We start from the raw sequence: 24,580 nt of genomic DNA, 5'->3' as shown, positions 1-24,580 counted from the left end.
AGTGCTTCATTTACAAATGTCACAGTAGTTAGTTGACACATATTTTCACTTATTTCTCAACAGTCATGAATTTTTAGCAGCATCAAAAAGGTGAATCAAAAGTTTATTTTTTTTTCTGATGAATTTAATTACAAAGAAATTTCTAGTTAATTGAATAATTATCTTTCTCCAACTAAGATATATTTTTTGAAAGACTGGAATCATATAAGGCTGTCAAAAGTTCTTAAGCAGGCCTGGTGTGGCAGTGACTTGAGAGGCTGAGGCAGGAGGATCTCAAATTCAAAGCCAGACTCAATAACTCAGCGAGACCCCAAGCAACTAGTGAGAGCCTGTCTCCACATAAAAAAATAAAAAGAGTTTGGGATGTTGCTCAGTGGTTAAGCACCACTGGATTCAGTGTCTAGTACAAAAATAAATAAATAAATAAATAAATAAATAAGTTCTTTAGCAGTGTGACTCTTGTTGAGAGAAAACAGTAAGGCACCAGAGAATTAAGAAGGCCAATAATTGGTTTGATTCCATGCTCAGCCCAGTCCCTGGTGCTGAGTAAGTCATGAAATGAGGAAAATAATTTTTAAAATGCAGAGGAAGGAGGTGCAGGGAGCACTGGGGTGTGCCAAGACATGTCCCTCTGCATCTCACTTATCCACAGCAGGCTCTTCAAGAAACTCAGGTACTCTGAAAACATGCCTGAAGCCAAGGGACACAGAGCCATGCCAGAGAACATGGAATCAAGCCATTTGCCCTGCAACAGAATCATGAAGCGTCCCCAGGCTCACGGCTCTGCGTCTATAACAAAGAGAAGAGGGAAATAAGAAACAATGCAAACCTACAGTCTAGTGCAGCGTACACTGAGGCGTACCTCATTGTCGGGTACATTACACTCATCTCCCCTACAACACGTTAAAGCACAGGTGAGCATCCACTTTCTGTAGACTTGGAAAGGCCGGCCCACGGATGCTAGGTAGTATACCTAGGGCCACAGAGCTAGTTAAGTGGTAGAGCTAGAACATAAAACTGATTCTCAGACCTGTGTCATTTCCACAATACCAGGGGTTGTGGATTGCTGGGCTGGGGTTAACATACTACTGTCCTTCAATCTGGCCCCCTAACTGTAAACAAAGTTTTATCAGAACACGGCCATGTTCATCCATTGACAGACACATCGTTTGTGGATGCCTTCATGCTACACTGGCCAGCAGCACCAGAAATCTCATAGCCTAAAACTTCTAAAATACTTACTCTCTGGCTCTTTACTGAAGTTTCCTGAGCCCCCAGCTCCACACTGCACTGCTTCAAGTTAGTATTTTGTTTAATTAAGGATGAGAATGTATGATTTAATTTAGAAATATTTTCTATAGAATTTCATATAAGATTTAGTACCTAAAGAATTAAATATCAAAAAGGCAAAACACTTGCTTATGAGAAAGTATTCCCCCTGATGTCTCCTGATACCCTAAAGATCTCACAATGTGATTTACTTTTCAGTGCCTTAACATGGAAAATGGAGGAAAAATTAGCTTTTGGAGGAAAAATTAGCTTTCAGACTTCAAAATTTCTTTAAAAAAATCATAATGAAGATCTAGATTTCGAGCATTCATTATAGTTAAAATCTGACTTTGTTTTCTTTTCATTCTGTTTCAAACTGTGTAGAACAACAAAGCAACATGATCCCCTGGTTAGGCAAACCAAAACGGATCTCTCATATTGAGCGAAGAATGATGCAGATATGTTGGGTAAAACATTATTCTTAAAATTGAGCAAGGGAGAAAAAGAAAGATTAATGTGTAATTCACACATTGGTCTTCAGAGTAATTTATCCCTCAAAGTTTGGAATTGATTTATAGTTCACCCACTTCTATAAATGGATAGGAGGCAGAAAATTTGAGAATATGCATCCAAGAATACTGTATCTGGGATTACTATGCTCAAGTTGTGAAAGTAATTTAGTAGAAAGTGAAAATAAACAACTTTGTTAAAGATTTTTCTCCTCAAACGTTTAAAAAGTCAGGAGAGAAAAACCTTAACCTTTTTTAAAAACAGTATTCTATATGATCTCCTAACTGAAAGGAAACCTGATTTCTTTGAATGATACTAGAGACAGAAAGTTAAGAAGAGAAATAACCGAGAATCAAAAATGAAGTTCAAGAAACCTTCAGAGTAGCACACTCATTTTAACACCCAGCTCCTCTCAATGCCAATTAATTTAAATCAAAACCCGTGATCAATAATAAAAGTGCTGGCTGACAATAGGGACTCAAGAATGAACACCCCATAGTATTTGCCATCCCCAATTGTTAAAAGCACAAGAATTGGATCCAGGTGTCCACTTGGGGGCAAATCTGTGGAACTCAAAGTATAACACATTTTTTAGAAAAACTATTTATGGAACACCAATTCTCAAAGCTGTTGAACTCCTCAAGGGCTTATTCAAAATGTGAACTTTCCAGTAAATGAAGGAGCTACAACTAAAGAGGAACCACACAAAAGCATCCCGAAAAGCCTGCCACTGTTTCCCAGCCTGTGGCAGAACATCCTGATAATCGGCCTGAGCGACTAGAAAGGGTCCCAGCTCTTCATGCTCTGAAAGATGCCTGTGCCAGCCAGGCAGGGTAGAGTCTGGCTCCACTCCAGAATCACTGTTTAAACAAAAACATCCTTCAAAACTCACTTTTGTGGGGACTTACCACAAGCTGTGGGGTGGAACTTTCCAGTAATGCCCAAAATAATTGGACCTGAGACACACTGGCTGACCACCACCACCACTGACTCTGGGGAGAGCTGTCTAGGAGGAGGCTGAGGCTCCTGGGCTGACCACCCAGAAAGAGTGGAGAACAACAAAATAACTGCATGAGAAGTGGGCAGAGAAAGCAGGGGGACGGAGGAGGAGAAAAGTCAAGCTGGGACTCGAGGAAACACATGTCCTCCAGGCGCGACACAGCCCAGCCCATGAAGTGGCCCCACCAAAATGTAAACATGAAGCCCATCGGCTCCTAGTGCGCTAGCTACCTTCCACAGGAAACCAAGGAGAGGAGCGGACATGTTATGTGACACCACAGGGTGTAGTGCATTTAAACATTATTGAAAAAAAATGGTTGAGTACCTAGAGATTAAAATGCCCTGACTTCATTTGAATCCTCATGTGAACAAACAAGGAGAGATGGAGGGAAGAATGGAGGGAGCGGGAGAGGGGCAAATATTTCATAGTGATTTTAAGACATAAAACTTGGGGTGATTTGTTACTCAGCAAAACATAACCAATACAGAAATCCACACTGAAAATACATAGCAAGGTCTCCGGGAAGGCAGCGGGAGAGTGGCTGCAGGGTAGGCTGCGTTTCCCACCACGTCTGCACATGCATCTCTTCCTCTTTCAGCCTGAGACGCAGGAGACACTGCCTGTCCACGCTTGGGCTTGAGCAAGCATGGAGGCGTCTGTACCGGGGTCCAACCCAGGGAAGCCTCGGCTTGTTCACACAGCTCTGAAATGGGATATTGAGTGGGGGCGTCTGTGTGGAATTTAAGTTTAAGGGTTTTTCCTCTCTTCAGTCCAACAGCACAAAAGAGATTGAGTTCTGAGCTGGCAGGCTTGCTTTCATTTGTCATTATGTTTTACACACAAGGAAATTTTAATGTCTAAAGATGGGAGGTGATGATAAGAATAGAGTTACACATGTTTTTCTGGCAGCCCAGTCACCAGCATTTAAATTCACTTCTGACAGTTCTCAGAATCTAAAGACCTAAGAGTACGAAACTGTCATCTGCCTATCCAGGAGAGATTTCACATTGGCAGGATTTCAGAAGGCAAATCGCTTGCTTTTGTATGCATATTTTCACCACCACAATATTTCTCTAAGCCTTGTACAATCCTGTACTCTCGAGAGACAGACACAGAGTGCTACAGCGTGTTCCAAAGGAAAAACTGCCCTTGTGCCTGAACCTACAAATGGAGAAAGTCAAAGTCATTTGATAAAATCTAGGATTACAGCAAAATGGTTGATAGCTCCCTCCAAGAAGAGTTTGGGCTTCTTGATTACAAAAGGCACTTAATTCGCTGGTTTCCAAACTACTTAATGGTTAAAAACTAATGGTCCCGTTAAGATGTGGAAGAAGATCCTATTATGTAACAGTTGGCTGTTTTCTAAAAGCTGCTCAGTGCCAGCGCAGGCTGACGCAGGACCTGGAGGGAGCTGATCAGAGGCAGTGAATGTGAGCCCTGGCTGGAGCAGCAGGGTGTGGGAGAGCAGGGAGCCCCAGGGGGCTGAAATCCTGCATCTGCCCCCAGCTGCCAAGTCCCCCTGAGAGAATCACTCATTTTCTCTGAGTCTCAGTTTCCATCCTATTTAAAATAAAAAAATAGTGCCACATGGTCGTCAAGAGGGTGCAAATGACCACATGGGCTCTCAGCCCCTCTACCAACCGCAGGCCTTTGAATGGCTTGTTCCTTCTTTCTAGCTTCCCTTTCCTCATGTGTACAATGGAGACAGTCACACCTTGCCCCCAAAGGATGGCTTCGAAAAGGAAATCAGAAAATGCATGCAAAAACCTTCTTAGTGTGGGGCCCATAATAAGCCCCCAATAAATGAGCTGGTACTTCTGCTGCAGCGCTTGTTAGAATTATTCCCTCCAAAATGATCACAGACGAGTGCGATTGCGGAGTCAGCCCTTAGCAATAAAACACTGCTTGCTGACAATGGAGATTATGGCTTGTTTGCAGCTAACTTGGCTTCCAGTGGCCACTGCTCTCTTCCCAGAGCCCAGGAGAATGCCTGGGGCTTTGGAGGTGCTTACAAGTAGATAAATGAACGAGGAAGACCAAATGACCACTTGTCTTGAACTCCATTGCTATTCCCCATACCTGGTCTTCTCCAATCGCTCTGGCAAGGGGTAGCAGCTACCAGTTGCCATGCGCTACACAGGAGGCCCCCTGCTCAGATCCACTGACCAGCTGCGGGCAGTCACCTGCCTGTACCTGTGAAGGCAGGACCAGAACTTGGAGAATGCTCTCAAAAATCCCCAACTTTGCATGGTACCAAAAGCCCAAGGCTCAGGCCACTTGCTCACTCTGAAAAGAGATGTGAAGAGCAAATTTTGTTGCAGTCTAAAAGATGGAGTAAGACCCAGAAAGAGACGGACAGCCATGCAGGATCTGTCCTTCTGAGTACCATTTGCAGACCTGGTCTCTGACCCCTTCCTTTACACCCTTCATCTGCTTGAAGAAGAACTATAAAACGAATGTCCCCATCAGAGCCCAACCTATGGCCAGGTTGTCATGTATGGCAGCTCTCTGTGTCTAGCCCTGCTGGTGCGACCCTTGGTCCCATTTGTAGTATGATTCACTTAATCCTCGTATTTCCACCACCTCACTGTAAATAAACCAAGTTATTTATTAATGCAATCTGAACCACTGATAAATGAGAAATCTGTATTGTTGGCACTGCACATGAGTCAACCATAAAAATAAACATTTGGAATCAAAATATTTTCATTAAAATGTACCTAGCCACTATTGCTTTTCTTAGCCTGGGGTCTGAGTCTTGGTCTCTCTCCTCTCCCCCTCCCTCCCACCTTCCTTACCTCCCTCCCACCTTCCTTACCTCCCTCCCACCTTCCTTACCTCCCTCCCACCTTCCTTACCTCCCTCCCACCTTCCTTACCTCCCTCCCACCTTCCTTACCTCCCTCCCACCTTCCTTACCTCCCTCCCACCTTCCTTACCTCCCTCCCACCTTCCTTACCTCCCTCCCACCTTCCTTACCTCCCTCCCACCTTCCTTACCTCCCTCCCACCTTCCTTACCTCCCTCCCACCTTCCTTACCTCCCTCCCACCTTCCTTACCTCCCTCCCACCTTCCTTACCTCCCTCCCACCTTCCTTACCTCCCTCCCACCTTCCTTACCTCCCTCCCACCTTCCTTACCTCCCTCCCACCTTCCTTACCTCCCTCCCACCTTCCTTACCTCCCTCCCACCTTCCTTACCTCCCTCCCACCTTCCTTACCTCCCTCCCACCTTCCTTACCTCCCTCCCACCTTCCTTACCTCCCTCCCACCTTCCTTACCTCCCTCCCACCTTCCTTACCTCCCTCCCACCTTCCTTACCTCCCTCCCACCTTCCTTACCTCCCTCCCACCTTCCTTACCTCCCTCCCACCTTCCTTACCTCCCTCCTCTCTCACCTCTCCCTCTCTCTGTAAGAAATGGAAGTCAGCCTGTGAAGGCATCACAAATACTCGAGCCCATAACTAGGACTTTCTCCTTCGGGCATTTTGAAAGATGGAAAAAGAATGAAAATTAAAAACAGGAGTAAGTTTCTCCTTATTTTAGTCTATGTGTTTGGAGCCGTACGCACGCACCACATCAAATCATTGAAGGCTTGCAAAATACATATCCCTCCGCTGCTCGATTTCCAGCACCCTGCAGTTTTGGGTAACTGAGTTTACTTGCTCCTGAATGCAATTCCAACATTTTTTTCCTTGATTATGAGATGCTATCCACTGAAAAGATGTCTATGACCAGGGTACAATTTACAACGGTACAGCTTTTACTAGCCACTTAACTAGTACTTTAATAGTGTCTTTTCCTTTTGTATCTGGGAAGCTGTTATTAGATTGATGACACATCTCATAATGAGGGTGACTGAGTGTCAAGAAAATATGGGACACCTCAACAGGGCCAATAAAATGAGCCTCCTGTTTGGATGCCAAGACAACACCACGGTGTTCTCCCAATTGTGTTCATCTGATAAAGACATTACAATATCCAGGAATTATGATCTATAACCCTCTGCTGGAACACTCACACGTTCTTGGCCTTGAACGCTTCAGCAAAATGTTGCACGCTGCGGAGCAGGGCGAGGTCCAGGGTCATTGCTTCTACCTTGGCTTTGTGCTGGAATGAGAGAAAATAAAAAGAAATGATAAATAACAGCAAGTTTAGTTCATAGTATCAAGTTACAGTAAATGTGTTATGGAACATGTCGGAATTCCCCTGTTTAATATTAGACGCCCAGAGAGAATATAAATCACTGGAATGAATGGAAGAACAAGGCTTTTACTGCCAAGTTCAGAGAAATGTGAGGCTGGGGTTGCACTGGGCCTCCCTCTGCACATTCAGACAGGCTGGGAGCAGGATCTTTGCTCACTCCAACTCCTCACAATCTACATTACAAAAAGCGATACATTGAGGGGGACACCACCACCAAGCCTGGCTCAGGCAGAGATGCCATGGATGCCATTTTATCCTTGAAAATCACCTTATAGGTACAGAAATGCTTCCAATAAGGCTGTACCAAAAATTAAAGATAACTCATGTATAGATAGAACAAAAAGAGGCAAGACTCCTGTATTCCAATGGACTCTGACTGACCTAGGTCCCCAAGAGAAGCCCAGCTGAGTGACGCAGAACACTCCACAGGCTGTGGGGCATTTTTAAAATAGTAACGATGCTTACGATGGCTATTGTTTACTCAGAGCCTGCCATAGGCTGGGTGCTTGCACCCATCTCATTTAATCCTCAAAATGACTGAATTACAGGCAATAGGTCCCCCATTTTAAAGGATAGCATCTTACAAGAGATCACAGAACTCAGAAGTCTGACCCGAAAACCCAAGTTCCCTTGTAGCAAGAAGCCAGGACTGGAGAGTCGGGCACTGACACAGTCTCCTTCCACTGGATACAGTCTTCCTGGCCATAACTCTGGAAGTTCCATCTCAGGGCTGCCCATATGACCTGTCTTGTTAGTTTATGGGGAGTTTCTGACTATTAGGTCAGGATGACCTTTAGAGTGTGGCATTAAGTACCATTAATTCTTACATCCAGCTCCTCCAAAGATGTAAAGCCGGGAATGTCAGGGTCATCTGCCTGACCAGGTAAGAGCCCCATGAAACCAACAGTTAACTTGGGAATTTCAGTCTAGAGTGTGATGCTTGAGTAGTCTAGGGAGAATAACCGGCTACCTCTAATGCTCGGAACGATGCGAACAGCACTGCTGAGGACATCCCCACCCTGACTGTCCTACTCAGGAGGGTGAAAGCTACGCTGGATTTAGTGTATCTGCAGCCAGTTTATCTTGGCTGCGTAAGTCCTGGGCTCTAACCCAAGTCCTAAGCTTTCAACAGTCAACATCAGGCAGGGGCAGCAGGAGAGCCCACCAACTGTGGGCCATTTAACATTGCCAACCCTCAGTTTCCTCACTGGTAAAAGACAAATAGGAATTTTCTGTTCAGAGATGTGAGGGTAAGGGCTAAGCAGCTCAGATCTTGTCTGGAAGACAGAAGATAGTTAATAAATTTAACTAGGAGGAGCAAAGACATCTGCTATGCCAAATCCTTGTCCTGATGCCACTTGGCAGTCAGTGGAGGTTTGGTGGGCTACGGGTCAGAGGAGGAAATGATGTTATGATGTCCAAAGATCCTCCCCGTAGACCACACTGGACCAGACCACCAACTGTCTGTTAGATCCTAGAGGATCCAGGTCACTTTTACTAACTGAGCCCAATTGTAGGGAGAGGTGGTAAAAAGTGACTGAATGATTTCCCCAAATCCCAGAAGCATCTTGGTGCCGAAGGCAAGAGCGACCCACATGGATGCTAATTCCTGGTCTTGGTGCAAAGGTGGCAGATGCTCAGCTGTGCAGACTTCAGAAGGAAGCAAAGAAGCATCAGTGTGATGGAGGAAAGAGGAAATGCCAACACATGGGGGCATCAGAGTTTCCTAAGGTCAGAGTAAGAGAGCTGAGGGCTGGTGGGTCTTGCAGGGTGAGGCCACAACCCCACCTGATAGGGAAGGAAGGGGTCATCAGGACTCTTGGTGACACCAAATTAAGTCACACTCCTAGAGAGCTTGGGTCTCCAGATGAAGAGCAAAACCCAATCTTCTTTCTGACTAACCAACATTTATCTAACCAATGACTAAAAATTAAATAAGCATAAGAGATTTTACATTCAATGGCTAAGTCCCCTGCTGGGAGCCATCAGCCAAGTAGGTATGACAAATTCCTTGCCAGCTTACTCCCATGCTGTCTAGTGGAAGGACTTCTGAAAGGTGACCTTGCTCAAGGACCAGGGCAGGATCCGTGTTTAGGGTGTTCCCCCTTTAGAATAGGGCGGTTTAGCATAATAGGAGATTAGGGTGTTCCCCCTTTAGAATAGGGCGTATCCTGCTGCTGAGTTCCTCTTGAGTGCTTAGGGTCAGACAGTATATTTTGGGAGACAGAAGCCCATGGAGAGTGAGGATTTGGGCAGAGAGTGATTTTGGGAGAAGAGGATTTGGGCAGAGAACGTGGATTCCCCCAGAGCGTGTTTGTAGACGGCCGGTGTGAGTTCGGGAATAAAGAATGCTGTTTGAATCTACAAGCTGTGTGGAGACTCGTGATTTGTGCCCAGCCAGAGACTGCGGCAGTCCCCCCCAGAGATTACTGAGCCTCACAAACACTTAAATACTTGATGTGACATTTAAACTTAGCAAATAAAGTGGCCTTTTCCCCTTACCCAACCTCCTTGGGTCCCAGCTCACTTCCTGGGAGCAGGAGAGCCAGAATCTTACAGAAACGTCAATGTATCACACATTCATGATGCTGTGGAGCAGGTGACAGAGACTGTCCCTCTTTGCCAATGCAGGCCACTTATTATAAAAACACATGTACATACTGCCCCCACTGTACAGGAAGAATGTTCCCAGGTGGTGACCCCAAAGCAACATTCCAAAGACGTGAAGCCAAGACCCAGGGGCCACACGTTCCTCTCACACATAACTTCCTGTGGCTAGGTTGTCTTTTGGCCTTCCCCTGGCTTCAAAATAAAGCACAGAGCTGCCACTACCCTTACGAACAAAATCAGAACTTACACATCCAGGGGGAGCAAGGGGTCACAAGCTGCCAAGTAGTTCAACAGACTAATCCACCCACCGTGTGTTACGAGGCTCCTGGGGACAGTGGTTCAGGCGCACACACTATTATTCAGGTAATTCTTCTGCCCTGGGCATCAGGTTTCTTGTTTTTGCTGCTGGCCCTGAGAAACGCAGAGGAACTGAGCGGTACAGCATGTCCAGGGGGGACAAGTGTAGCTTTCAGGATTAGGGTGTGTGTATGTGTTTGTGTGGGTGTGGTGTGGGGCTGCTCTTCTGACAGTCCAACAGTCAGCAGCTTTCTAGAAACGTCTGCCAAGATACATGCTCTGAATGGGAATGCAGGCACTCAGTTACCACAAACAGAACCATTTTTCAGTGGCAAACTGCTGGCTGTTAGGCGACGACAGGAGACCCAATTTGCCACTGTGAGATTTCCTGCCAACACCACTAGTGACAGGCCACAATTCGCTGTCTTGGTTTAACTCACGGACTTCTTGTTGGAACTAATAATAGACTCATAAGAAAAGGCCAAGTTGGCACAGCAAGTGTTCATGAACCCATTATCCAGCTTCCTTAACAGTGACATCTTACCTATTCCTGTGTTCCTTTATGTTTCTCAGGGTCAGTAGCAAGTACATAATTAAAACTTGAAAATCGACATTGGCACAGACAATTTATTAGACCTCTCTTATTACTAGGTTTTCACCAGGGTGGGCATGTATTCTTTTTCCTTCCCTTGTTTGGACTATCTTTGTACATAATTCTGAGATATTTTGTCATGTGTATAGTTTAGCATAGCTATGAACACATTCCATGTACAGAACTGCTCTACCACCAAAAAATCCACATCTTTCATTAACAAGAGTTACAATGAGCATGTGCAATCTGCAGCATGAAAGTTCATGTCTTTTTTGGCCAGATCCTGTTCTCTGGATGGGCAAAACAAACACATAAAAACCCCCTTTGTAGCTTGGAATGGTCAACAAGATGTGGTCCATACTCAGCATGGTGAGGAAGGTCTTCTGTATCAAGCAGGATGTGCTTCAATAAGGAGCAGGCCCCAAATTTCCATGCCTTGAAATAACCCAGACTGTTTTCCTTCACATTCAACCCGGGTCAGAGGGCCACACTTCCCATGTTAGCCAGAGATTCACTGGATGGAGCCTCCATCCTCTGTAACATCACCAGGCTCCACAGCAATGGGAAGAGAGCACAATGAGCTGCACGTGAAACCTCAAAGGCTTTCACCAGACAGTGACATTTGTCACTTCTAATCACATTTCACTGCAGAGAGAGTCACCCAGCTGTGCTCATCCCCAAGAAGATGCAACCCTCCATACACCCAGAAGGAAAAGGAAAAGCGCACAGTGGGCAACAGTGATGACTAACCCCTCCCATGACTTGACTCCTTTCTCCCCAGGTTTATTTCAGGCCACTTCCTGCTTCAGACTCAGATTAATTTTAGGGGGAAAAAAACTTAGAAAAGACAGATGAACTTGGACATACAAACAAAAAGCATCTAAAATCCCACCACCCTAAAATAAACTGCTAGCTTTCTCTACACCCTCCCTTCCCTTGCCCTCCACTCACCTGTCCATGTTTCTTCCTACCTACCTGCACATCTACCTACCTTTGTTTATCACAGAGAACTTCAGGCTGAGAGTTCTAAACCTTGAAATGCTATAAAATGCCTCCCTCACCTTTCTCCAAATCCCACCAGCTCACAAACTTAACATCTCAGGCAAATTAGAAATGTCAAATTATTGAAACTTAGGAATTCAGATACTATTGCCCATCATTTTAGAATCAACCGCAGATGTGGCCTCCCATGCGTAAAGTCTCAGGGTGCTTCCCTGCAGCTTAGAAGCCTGCCTGTCCCTAACACCCAGGGTTCTCCAGAATACCACCAATGAGTGACCACATACTTCTCCTACTTCCCTAGGATATAGGGGCACTTGATGGTGACACAGTGGGTTAACACCTTCAATACTCTAATTCTTCCTCATCTGGTCTTTATTAAATTCTAAAACTCCCCTCAGTGATTCCAGGGTCTATAAAAGCAGATTTGAAGAGGTTGCTTCTTGTTGTCACGCAGCAGGGAAACTTAACGTCATTTTATGACTGAAAATTAGCCACACGCAACTCAGATGTGATTCTGCCTAAAACCAAAGGAGCCATATGGGGAGCATGCAGTATTTCACCAAGAAGTAGGGAGATGTCGTTTTACCAGAGCTGCCAGAGCCAGGCTGACCTGGAGACATAGCACATGGTCCATGGCTCTGACAACATCTTGTCAAGGAAGCTCTGGGCCTTAGCTGCCTACTGTGAGAACAGGTGTAACGCTATTAGCCTCGCACAGTCAAAGGTAAGAGTGCAGACAAGAGGACTCAGTGAATGCTTAATATTTTGAAGACCACTGCTAAAATATAATTCCCATTGTTTTTCACTAATAAAGCATATTAGGAATTGCAAATCTCTCCTGCTAATTTTACAAAATTAACATAACTAGCTCAGAGAAAGTTTCAATAGTGTCTCTGTAAAGGATGGATACATGATCCGAAAGCAGGCCGAAGGAAGCTTACTGAATCCCCTTGTTCCAAATTCAAGTTTTGGACCCCAGAAGTGTCGATTAAGGCCATGGGCTCAGGCCAGACTGCCGGGGGTCTGGAGCAGTTCCAGCACTTGCAGCTGGGCAAGTCACTTCTCCTTCCACATTCAGTTTTCTCCTCTGTAAAATGGGGACCATCACAGTAGTTGCCTTACCTGGAAATGAAGTAATATGTGACCACTGGGAGCAGCACCTGGCACCTGAGAGCTCTGTGCCACTGTCATCTAAGTTCAGCATCGCCATCTGTATGCACACCAAACAGCTTCACTCTTCCCAGGCTGACTGGGCCACACCTGGCCAGTGGGGAGCCATCTCAGAGCACCACCCAGGAGTCCACCCCCGGAGCAACTGCCTATCGCTAAGACAACCTGAGGAGGGCAGTCACGCTCACCCACCCTTTCACAGACGGAAAAGCTCAAGTTCAAAAAGCTCTTTATCAAATAACCACCGGCAGAGCCACAGTTCAAATACTCATGACTTTAATAGCTGCTCTGCATTCCACAATGCTCTTCTTCCAGACCAGCCCTCCTTGTCCCTCAGAGACCCTCAGGGCAGCTAAGGCCAATTCCAGAGGAAACGGCCCAATCTGCTCAGGCTCATGCAGAGGGCAGCGTGCTCTCTGCTCTTGCTCATCTATAAGGGGCACGACACTCCCAAGAGCAAGCTCATCCATCTGTGCATTTACTAGCTCTGCCCCCAAAGGGAAGTGCACTTCCCATGGGTTCCAGTTCCTTTACCTCTATTTCCCCACGACCGCCACACAGCAGAGCAAACACCTCATGCACTTAGTCAACTTACCAACGACAGGAGGTCAGAAAGCGGTACTATTCCATACAAAGAGGCCTTCCGGAAAATGATAGAAATAAGTCCAGAGATCAAATCTATTTTTTCTAAAAGCAATCATTACTTTAAGTCATCATTGATTATAAATTGCCTGTGAATTAGTTGTGTGTGGGGATGCGCTGTCTCCACTACCCCATCTCCCCTCATTATGAGCCAAGTACCTAGTCTGGGAATGGAGCCACTGGGTGCAAGGGACCAGGCTGGGTGAACTCAATGCATGCTTCAGCCCACTCTCCCTTGCCTCCTGGGCTTTGCAGGCTCTAGGAGGCTCGACCAAGGGTCCCTCCGCATACCTGACACATCGAGAGGCACACAGCAGCAGCTCTTGGTCACCATGTGTGGAAGGTGTCATCACTGAGAGGCTCAAAAAGAAGGGGCGCATCTGTACATACATATGTTGGAGGCAGGAGGATGGAGAAACCCAGAGGCACTGTGTGGGTGCACACAACCCAGCCTCCAAAAGACACAGGAAAGTCTTACAGCCTTTGGGGTCTTGATATCTGCACTGCAGTGAAGGACTTACCGTCCCTGGGACTTGGGAGTTCTGTAGTGCTGCCTCAAGGTGCCCATCAGTGGGGGTTGACGGCTGTGCTTCCCACTCTTACACTTATCAAAAAGCTCATCTCCAGATCCCCCTAACAGAAACCCTTGTTCACATGTACTCATTGATAATAAAAGCAGCAAAAACTAACGAGCACCCAATAACAGGCTTGTTACTATTTTTCTTTTCGCAATAATCTGAAAAATCTTTTGAACCATATACAACTTTCCCCCATTTTACAGATGAGAAAACAGAGGCTGAGAGAATTTAAAGTGACAGGTGGTGGGAAGACACAGTTGTGCAACTGAGATGTTACCAGCTCTCAAGTTCCTGCCATCACGGGAATGCCAAATTGAACTGTTCCCTGTCCTTGTATCCAACACATAGCCAAGAAGCTGCAAAGAAATTAACACCATCTGTATATTCTTATTTGTGTCTATTTTATATCATATTTATTTTATACACTTAGAATTTACAAGAGAAATGTTAGTGCTAAAAGAAAAAAATGTAACTATGGCAATAATCTACATCCAGAGCTGATTGCTAATGGCATCCTGCAAATTCTAATCCAATGGACCCTAATTGCATTATGCTGATGTGTCTCCTCCACTTTCCACACTCTGAGTCCTGATTTTACATTCTGAAACCTTAAATAGGAGTTGTCACATTTACAACAGCAAGAGACACTGGTGCTGAGCACATTATTGACGTGACGTTATTCACTGAGCTATAATAGAGATCTAACTAAACTGGCTTAATAATTCATCAATATCCTATGTGGGACTTCATAACACTAATTTCTCCAGTATTACTAAAGTGATGTTAATGGTGGCAAAAGATGGCGCATCTTTACTGGGAAACGCTGAGGAGAGAGATGCTTGTGTTGATTGTGAATCTTGTGTCTCAGTAGGAAGAACCCAAGACAGCATCAGAGGGAGCCACATGGGGAGTTTTCGCAAGCCTGGCTGAGCCTATTGATCAAAACTGCGCACTAATAAATGGCTTTTCTGATAGGATACTTAGGGAAAGGAAGGGCTTGATAGTCTCTTTCCTGGCTTTACACATTTCACTAGTCTGCACATCATTTTGCCTTTAAGAAGAAAATACTCTTAGAGAAGACTACACATTTTGAAGTTGGGAACCACACCAAAATGATCTTTGGCACAGTCCAGGACTTTTCTTGAAGTCTTGAAGGCCAGGGGCCGAGTCTGTCATCCCCAACCTTGAAATCTACCATTTAAGTATGGACTCTCACTCCTGGACTCCCCCCCATACCACACCTCCCCCTGCCAAAATACGCAAGCATCCCTGATAAGAGAATACTGACAACTCTTTATTACCAGCCCAAAATTGTGCCTTGTGTTTCTGGAACTCAATTTATAAAATAACTGTATCAATATCTATAGGTAATTGTGAGGCTATTGAAGGAGAAATTATACCAGATAACAGCTTATTTAATTTGGTATGTGAGTTACGAGCCATGTAAAGCAAAACTATTAAAAATGCTTAGACAGTAATTGGCCATATTTTGCACTCTGGATAAAAAATGCTTATCTTGCCAGAAACTAACAGGAGAGTGAAAATATTCCAAAACCTTCCAATTTTCCTCCATGCAATGTATTCACATTGCAGCTTAAAAACAGTTTAAAGGACAGTGAATGGCGCGGGAGTTTGGCAGTCAACACAATTGTGCATTTATGCCTTGCCGTTGAAGGGAGAGTCTTTCTTCGTGGTGAATTTTTCATTCTAATGTAAGTGATGATTTACGTTAACTATAGGTAAAGCATGGTTACATTTTCCTGAAGGATTGCAGGCAAGTAAAGAGCAGTACAATAAGTTGAAGCGTAAAAGCTTTCTCTGTCATAATATTTATTATAATGGCATATAAAATAGCTGAAATAAATAATAGATGACGAAAGGTAAATTCATATGATAAAGAATCCTTCAGCATGCACCATTACTTTTGACTGTTCTAGTTTTATACACAGTTGAGGACTCTTAATAAACATGCCCTATATCTTAGGTAAGTACTGGAAACATCAAAGATGTGCTTAAAAGGCGACATAGTGGACAACAGCTAATTTACTATATAATTACAGTGTCGACTGGAACAGTCTATATATTTTGCATATTTAATAGCTGTAATCTTAATGAAACTTGTTAAGCATTGGAACCCCCTACATTTGGGGAAGTTGCTGAGAAAAGGAAAAAAACATCAATCAGTGCCGCACCCCACCCCTCAGAATCAGAAAGAGAAGCACAGCTCCAAACAGAGAGATCTGGGGCTGGTGATGATCTCATGGCCCTTCAACAGGAAATTGGTAGATCTGTAGCAATGCCTCAAGGTGCCCATCTGTGGGGGTTGATGGCTGTGCTTCCCACTTTTACACTTATCAAAGAGCCCATTTCCAGATCCAGAAAAAGAAGACATATCTGCTCTGCTCTAGAGGACTTTTTTCTCCATTTGATGAACCCAGGACATTGGAAAGATCCTCAAGGGCAGGGATTCACTGCAACCTCTGGAAAGGAGAGAACCACACACTGACTGCCCCATGTGAGCCACATCAACCTGCAGGGTTCACAGCCAGGGCCACTGTACCCCCAATGGATACCTGACCATGTCTGGGGTATTCTGGGTGGTTGCAATTTGGCAGAGGCAGGCACTGGCATTGAGCGCTTCTGGGCCCCAGTGTCCACAGCGCTGAGGCTACCATGTGGGTTTGGCGAGAGGAATCTGCATTGGCCCTATGTGATCTTTGGCTATTTAAACTTACCTTGGGTGGAACAGATTAAACTGGTGCATTGAAGAAAGGACAAATAATGCAGGAGTACATAACGAATAAAGTGCAAACATCTCCCAAGTCCCACTTCCCCCAGGATTAGCAGGGCAACATGGGTCAATTCCACAATACCTGTACAGGAACGCACTGGGCAACTCTTCCTGCACCGCTGTTGCTCATGTGGGGCACAAGCTGGCTTTTCTCAATTCATGTGTGATTGGCTACATTTAAACAGAGCCCTCCTCCCATTCTTTTGAACAATTGTGTCCAGCCCTTTGTCAGAGTGTCCAATCATTATTAAAAAAAAAAAAAAAAGAAGAACTTCCCCACATCCTTCAATGGCCTTGGGAGTTTTTAGTTGAATTCTTGAAGTCTTAACCTCCTCATCTATGAAACTACAGACTGCAGAACCCCCTCCCATCTGGTGTTACTGTGAAGCCCCAAAGATAACAGCACCTTTGGGAACCTACAGGAAGAACTGTGGGATCTGAAAATGTCAGCTACTGTTTATGTCATGATTGTGTTTCGTTGTGTTGTGTTTGTGTTGTGATTGTGTTCCTTTGTGTTGTGTGCAGGATTTTTGCCAGTGAAAGCAATGCTGCAGCACACACTGTTTGCAATAGGTAAGTTTTTCTTAAAGGATAAATTCCTGAAAGTAGACTTGCCAGGTCAAGGAGCAGCCACATTTTAAATTTTGATAGATTTTTGCTGGAGACCTTCCAAAAAGGTGATGCCAACTTCCATTCCTAAGAACACTGCAAGAGAGACTCTGAAAGGAACCCAAACCACCAATAATTCACGTGGACATTGACAGTAAATTAAAATGCATAGTTTTTAAACATCTCTGTGGGAATACTCAATACATGATGTGTGGCACAGAGGTGGTTTCCAAGACAGATTTGCTCTAGAAAGGGGATGGAGGGTCATTCAACATACCACCAGACATGGGACAAAGGCATGAGAAGAAATAAAAGTGGGCTGGTAACATTAGCAGCAGCAATTTCCCACAAGCCACTTGGAAGTCCAGGCATTTCCCCAGAGCACCTGCTTCCTGTTGGTTGGCCACACTGTATGCTGACAGACATGAACTCAGCATGCAGAGCATGCAGTAAGCATGTAATAGCACACATCGTGCTGGAAGAGTGACCCTGACAGCCATGGTTGAGTTATGGATGTATCCAAAGACAGAAACTTTCCAAAGGTTCTGCAGAAGAAGGGCAGAACACCCAGCAGATAAACTAGAAAAGATCTGACACACGCTTCAGAAAGAAACAGGGCTTCCTGCTTAAAACTGCATCTGCCTGGCAGCCTCTCAAGAGCTCACAGAGAAACACTGACAAAAGACAGAAGATGGGAATGCAAGACACATGCAGAGGAGGGGCCACAGCCAGGTGATCTCCAAACCTTTGGAATCTTTCAGACTAGCCACAGGGCCAGATAAATGACACTTACAAAGGAACCAGAGAAGGATGGGAATGGCAGGAACAAGGGGGATTTGTTTTACAGGAGGGAGGATTCCACTGAGTCATTAAATCACATATGGTTTTGTTCTGTTGATTAGAATGACAGAGACACTGAAGAATTTTATACAGTGTAAGAGGTTTACATATAGATGTTCAACCTCCATGAGTAACTGAAAATAGGAGGGAGGGAAGGAGGGAGGAAGGGAGGGAGGGATGGATCCATTTTAGAAGCATAGGATAAATATAAAAGTATGTGTGGAGTGTCTGAGATACAAAGAAACCCAATCCATCTAAAAATACATCAAAATTTTTAAGAAATAAAGAAAAAAGTTGATAAAATACAGAAATGAGCATAAATGGATCAGTCATCACAAGAAATGGAAATGAATTTAAAGTCACACATTAAAAGGTAGAAACCAACAGGCTGTAATTTTAAAATGGTTCGATGCTTATGAAACACGGCAGATAGAGCAGCTCTCCGAGCCATCGCGGCTACACAGTGTGGAGCTGTTAAGAAGACAGTGACTGCACAGAAGCCAGTGTCACTGTTGTGGGACATCTGCCTTTTCCACTAAAAGTCTTGAGCAGCAGAGTGTGTGACTCCTGGGCTAGTCCTCCCGTGAGCTGGGTTTCCCATACTCCTCCTCCTCCCCCCATAAAGGAACACAGGTTATGATGAGCTCCTGGGGGTTTGGAGCCCCTATAAGACTGGAACCTGGATATCTTACTCACCAAATGGACTAAAGAAACCCACCGATCAGAGACTTGTGTGGTTCCCTATCAAATGAGGAAAGGCCCTGGTGAAACCCTTCCCTCTCTTAACCTGAAGGTCAGATCTGATGCCTACAGAGCCAGAAGCTCTGGGGAGTTAGAGTGTCAGGGGGTGTTGGCCACTCCTTGCCTCTGACAAGATAACACAAGACAGAGATGTGCTCAGGGAAGAAGCGTCCAGGTGGCGAGCAGAAATGAAAGCTAGAACATTGTTTAGTTGAAGAAGTGAATAGATTCCAGAGCCCAAGCAGCATAACAGAAGCCCAGAACACTTTTTGAGAGACAATCACCACGATCACCCACAATGACCCCAGAGTTGATTCAGATAATCCAGCCCAGTAGCATGTATCAGATGAATGGTGCTGCTTTCCAACTCAAGGCCATTATTCCAGAAAGTCTCAGGGTAATTGTTATTGAGAGAGACAGACACAAATTAGAAAACTAAAGCCACTCAACCCTACCTAGGAATAAGCAAGGTTTGACACATGGGCTAACAGCACAGACACGGCCCCTAGTAGCCCCTACTATAAGAGAGAAAATACATTGAAAAAAACAATATGAGTTGTACTTTGAAAGCCTATAATTGTATAAAAACCTCTGCGCTGCAACCTTGCATCAGCAGGAAGTGGCTAAGGGTGGCCACGCCCTGATAGGATGCACCCTGGACCCTGAAGGACAGGAAGCTTCCCTCCAGGGAGCAGATGTAGTTGCTCCCTGGGCAGCTGCCTCACCTAGAGCTTCCCCTCATTCCCTTCCCAGCAGTCTGCGGCCCTGCTCCGCCTCTTCTCCACCTGTGCTGTACACCACAGCAATGGGGGCCCAGCTGCAGACAGACTGCCTTTCTGATTGTCAGAGGATCATAAGGAACCCCCCGTGAGCATGGAGAAGGCCCTGGTAGCAGAGAACTCGGTAACCTGCCACTGGGTAAAGAGTTATTCTGTTCTGTACGTGAGAAGGAGGAAGCCAAAGTGTACTGAGTTTCCACACGTGAGGACAGTACCAGAGACTACCAGCTATTCACCAAAACCCTGGGCCTTATTCTCAGCCAGATTCATCATGGAGTCTCCCTCACAATTAGCCACAGCCATAGAACTTTGAGCTGGCCAATGGAATGTCTAGGAAGCGTCCACCCCCTCCAAGGCCTGGCCCACAAAACCCCACACACTCACTCCCCACAGCCGGCTCCTAGTTCCAGGCGACCAGAAGCCCAACAACACTTCATCTAATCTAGGAATTAACTAGCCCTGTGTCAAGTACTGAAATATTGGGAAACATTAACCAGTAGCTCACACTGCCTAACTAACATGCACAACCAAAACAAATACTGAAAGTTTGAAGACAATGGGGACAAGAAAAATACTAGGAACTTCTTAAAGCAGAATAGCTAATGGAGCAGTGTTAAATAAAATTTTAGGTAAAAACAAAAATATTATAACATGGAAAGGGATACTACATGATGGGAGAAACCATTTGGCAAAAAGATAAAACAATCATGAACTTGCAAGTTTCAAAGAACCCTGGAGCCCAGATGAGCTTGGGGATCTTCCATGAGCTTAGGCATCCATGATAGAGACAAGATGAGCCACAAAAGAAGAATAAATACTCAGATCAGTGGTTAACACTGCCTACATGACAGAACCCGACACTTTTCAGTTATAGCCTTGAAATTAATCAAGAGAGGATCACAAAGCCAATGTTGACATACTTCAAATACTCATCAGAGATCACATTTCCTTACCAAGATCCAGCTAAATTGGAAACTGAAAATGTAAGATTTTTGCACAGATAACACAATATGGGAATTTTAGCCACACAGTGGCACATGTCTGTGATCCCAGAGGCTGGGGAGTCTGAGGCAGGAGGATCATGAATTCAAAACCAGACTCAGCAACTCAGCAAGGCCTTAAGCAACTCAGCAAGACCCTGTGTCTAAATAAAATATTAAAAAGGACTGGGGAGGTTGCTCAGTGATTAATTGTCCCTGAGTTTAATCCCTGGGACTAACAACAACAACAAAAAAAAGTGGAAACATTACACCTGTTTGTTGTGAGTCAAGAGCTAGGAGTAGAAGCAGAAGAAAGTCTCTGAGTATCAAAGTTTCACATTTGGCTAAAACCTGCAAGATGGAGGCACAGATGTTGCACAGCTGATCAGCAATCCACACTCTTATCCTTAGGAGAGACCATGAGATGGAGAAACTGTGAGGTCTCATGCTCTAATAATGACAACTGGATTTAACTTAAATTATGAAGGGCAGGCAAAAGAAAAAAAAAACTGAAGAGGTCCTGAGTTCAATCCCCAATGACAAAAACAACAACAATAACAAAATCAAACAACAGAGAAAGAGTAAACCAAGAGAGAAAGGAAGTAGAGATGAGAGGAATATAGAAAGACCTACAAATCTCAAGAGAATGAACTGCCCTCTGACATGATCTGCCTCCAGAAACAAATTAATTTCAGATACACTGACCATCTCCAGCAGGATGTGTGTTTAAAAGAAAAAGCAGCAGGGGGAAAAAAGTAGGTAGGCTGAGAAGGAATGGAAAGGGGCTAGTTTAAATGGATTGCCAATAGCACAGACACACAATCAGAAGGACCCCCAAGGAATTAAAACCCACACTGCGGAGGGTGGAGAGGAGAATTCACCCAAAAGAAAACAGGCAGTTATAAGAAAGAGAGAACTGAAGGTTTCTCCCAGAAAACATAGAAGACGAAAGATACAAAAATTAGACAACAACACAACTGTCTCCTGAGAAGTGTAGATACACAGAAACATCAAAAAAAGGTATAAAATTAAAGAAGAAACATGGTAGACCCAGCTGAAATCCCCAGGGTATGACTTCAGACCTTTCCTCTATTTTTGCCTATCGCAAAGTAAACATTATTTTGAAGTTGATATTCATCCAAGTTGATAATGTGAACGATGATGGCCGATTGTCAAACAGTCCTGGCTACCTATCGGCTCTGTTTCAAACATGTTCACATAAGGATTCACTTAAGCCCCTGGACCACTGGGTAACAGTATCATCCTGCCTTGCCCAGGAGGGAGCTTAGGCATGGGGAGTTAGAACCCTGCTGGGATTGTAGAGATCCCAGGCTTTGGACCATGGCACTAGCTACTTCTATCAGCCCCATATCAAAGCCTTTACCATATACATGTATATAGGTAAATAACATCTTGCTTTGCTTTTTATACCTTGTGTTTCACTGGATTTCTGAATCTGCTTGTTAATGCTCCCCAGCAATCCATGCTCGGACAGACATTTGCCTCTTTGAGCTTTGTCCAGCCCAGCAGGGGCACCTGTGCAGACGGCTCAAGCCAGGTGGGCTGCCATCTTCCTCAGCATGTGCCAAACTGGCTGAAATCCAACAGCTGGTTTTCACCACTTCATTCTTCAATTCATGGTTTTGATTCCTATCTGTGTCACCTGGAGAAAGTCTTCCACCAATGTGTCACAGGCTTAGTGGAAGGCATGTCTTGAGCCCTTGCAAGTTTCACCTGTGACTTCACACATGAAATTCACATTTCAATGTGAAAATTCCAGAGTCTCAGTGTTTACGCTATAATCTTTTTCACCATCTTCTGTTCTGCCCGTGACAGAGGAGAAACGCGCCATCTTCATGTGAATTGCTGGGAATCTCATCCAGTACAGTGAGTCTGGCAAATGGGAGCTATTACTCTGCTAATGTGCTATGTCACTGTGAACGAATCCCAAGTTTGATGGGAAAATAAACTCTTTAAAAAAAAGAAAGAAATGATAGAGGAAGGAAGAAAGGAATGCAGGAAAGGGTGAGGAGGGAAGGCAAGACTGAGGAGGAGGAGGGCAGGGAGGTGGGCAGGGTGGGACAGGAGGACCAGGGAGGTCTCCTGGGCTGTCTAATTGCTGAACCAGGACAGCTTCAGGAAATGACTTCAGAACAGGAGCAGAGGGAAGGGGCGACTGTGAGGAGCAGCACAGAGAGGCCAATACTGGCGTGTGGTTTCAGAACAGTGAGGGACATGCCATAGCCCAGGGTGGGGAGCGAGCTGGCTTGAGCATCTGCACACGGCCTCCTGCATCTCTGGCTTGCTCTGCAGTCTCCCCTCTGTGGCCAAGTGGGATGAATGGCTCATGTCGGGCAATTCTCTTAAAAGCCAGCTGAGTTACACACTCACATTTCCTGAAGAGCAGCCTGGACAGCACCAGGGCAGGGAGGGGAAGTGCGAGGCACCACCTATGAATGTCCACCAGGAGCCACTTGGGCATGGCATTTCAAAGAGCTGGTCTCGCCACGCTCTTCTGGCCTCTTGGATGTTTGTGAGACCCATCTTCCCTCCCCTGCGCCCCAAGATGTGGATGTTCTCCCTGCAGAGTGCTTTCGCCTTGTGCGGTGTGACAGGGTGGCCCAGAATGTCTCCACCATAAGGACAGGCCTGGAGCACTCGAAACCTTAGGAAAACTGAAGGGAGGAGTGAATTGGGTGAAGTCGTGTCCAGTCTGGAATACCAGGTCAGCCATGGTCCTTCTAGAGGGTCCCATTATCCAATTAATGCAAGTGTCACAAATAGGAACATCTGAACTTATTCCCCGGTATAAGTTTAGATACTCTCTATTCCATATTACCATAAAAGTGTCAATTAAACACTTTTAAAGGAAAACTGGCAGATACTATTGGGACAGAGATGACAGCCTTTGACATACTTTACACTACTGCCCTAACAAAGTGATCTAATTGTCTCTATTTTATAAACAAAAGAAAGGTGGGAGAAAACTGCTCCAAAACCATCAAATAAGCACCTGGTAGAACTGGGCTGGCAGCTCTCCATCCACTCTGATCAGCTGGTTCTCCTACAGGACAGAGTTGCTGTCTCTGTGCCAGAACTTTCTTTCCAGTCCTGGAATTATCCCCAAGTCCGGGAGATTATGGTAGAGAAACAACCCAAGTACTGCACTCCTAAGAATGTGGTCCTTTCCATGAACCCAAAGCCTTGTAATTTATTTATTTTATTTTGTTATTGTTGTATTTATACTATTAAAATTTAAACTTTGGAATGGGAAAAGAAAGGAAAATAGCTAACTTCAACCACTCTCCCACTTTGTCCCCCAGATTTAGGATTAACCAGGTTTGATAATCAAGTTCTGTGTAAAAGAAAATGTTTCCACATGTGCAGAAAATTCTATCTGAACCACCTGTTCCTTTTGATTTCATGGACCACACTTTTCTTCCAAATGACCGTGCACCCTCTAGAACAAAGATCACCACATCATTTTTTCTAGAGGACCAGCTAGTAAGTGGCTTAAGTCTTTCAAGCTGCACAGTCTCTCCCTCCTACTTAACTTGGCAGTACAAAAGCAAAAGCAGCCATAGTGATATGCAAGTGAGTGGGAACAGATTCCAATAAAACTTTATTCGCAAATGCAGATGTTGGGCCAGAATTTTTGCCCACAGAACAGAGTCTGCTGATTCCTGTTGTAGAGAAAGAGTCAAGAAAGTTTTTGTATGCTCCCCCGAACTCTGACAGTCTTATATCTCACATCATACGCAGATTTCAATGAATAATAGATAATGTCATACCACCCCTCCAAGTTTGTGCTGTTTCACAACACAGGCAGAGAGAGAAAGAGAATATGAATGAGAGCATGCAATAAAAAGCAGCATAATTACTCCAAAGTGTGCAGAATGAAGACATGCTGCAGGACTTAGCAACAGGCATCTGTTAACATTTCCCCTTTCAAATGTGTCTTCTTTTAT

At 44.8% G+C, this 24,580-nt stretch overlaps 1 protein-coding gene across 1 annotated transcript in view; it reads right to left on the bottom strand.

The window, feature by feature from the left end:
• The window catches only part of Wwox (WW domain containing oxidoreductase), an 874,518-nt gene that overhangs the window by 631,862 nt on the left and 218,076 nt on the right, over window positions 1-24,580 (bottom strand). The window contains exon 6 of the mRNA XM_076838501.2: window positions 6,797-6,885. Coding sequence (XP_076694616.1) covers window positions 6,797-6,885 — 89 coding nt within the window. The remainder of the gene's footprint in view (window positions 1-6,796; window positions 6,886-24,580) is intronic.

This window comes from Callospermophilus lateralis, chromosome 18 (assembly GCF_048772815.1).
Source record: "Callospermophilus lateralis isolate mCalLat2 chromosome 18, mCalLat2.hap1, whole genome shotgun sequence".
Classification (NCBI taxonomy): Eukaryota; Metazoa; Chordata; class Mammalia; order Rodentia; family Sciuridae; genus Callospermophilus; species Callospermophilus lateralis.
This window is presented reverse-complemented; position numbering and strand designations above follow the sequence as displayed.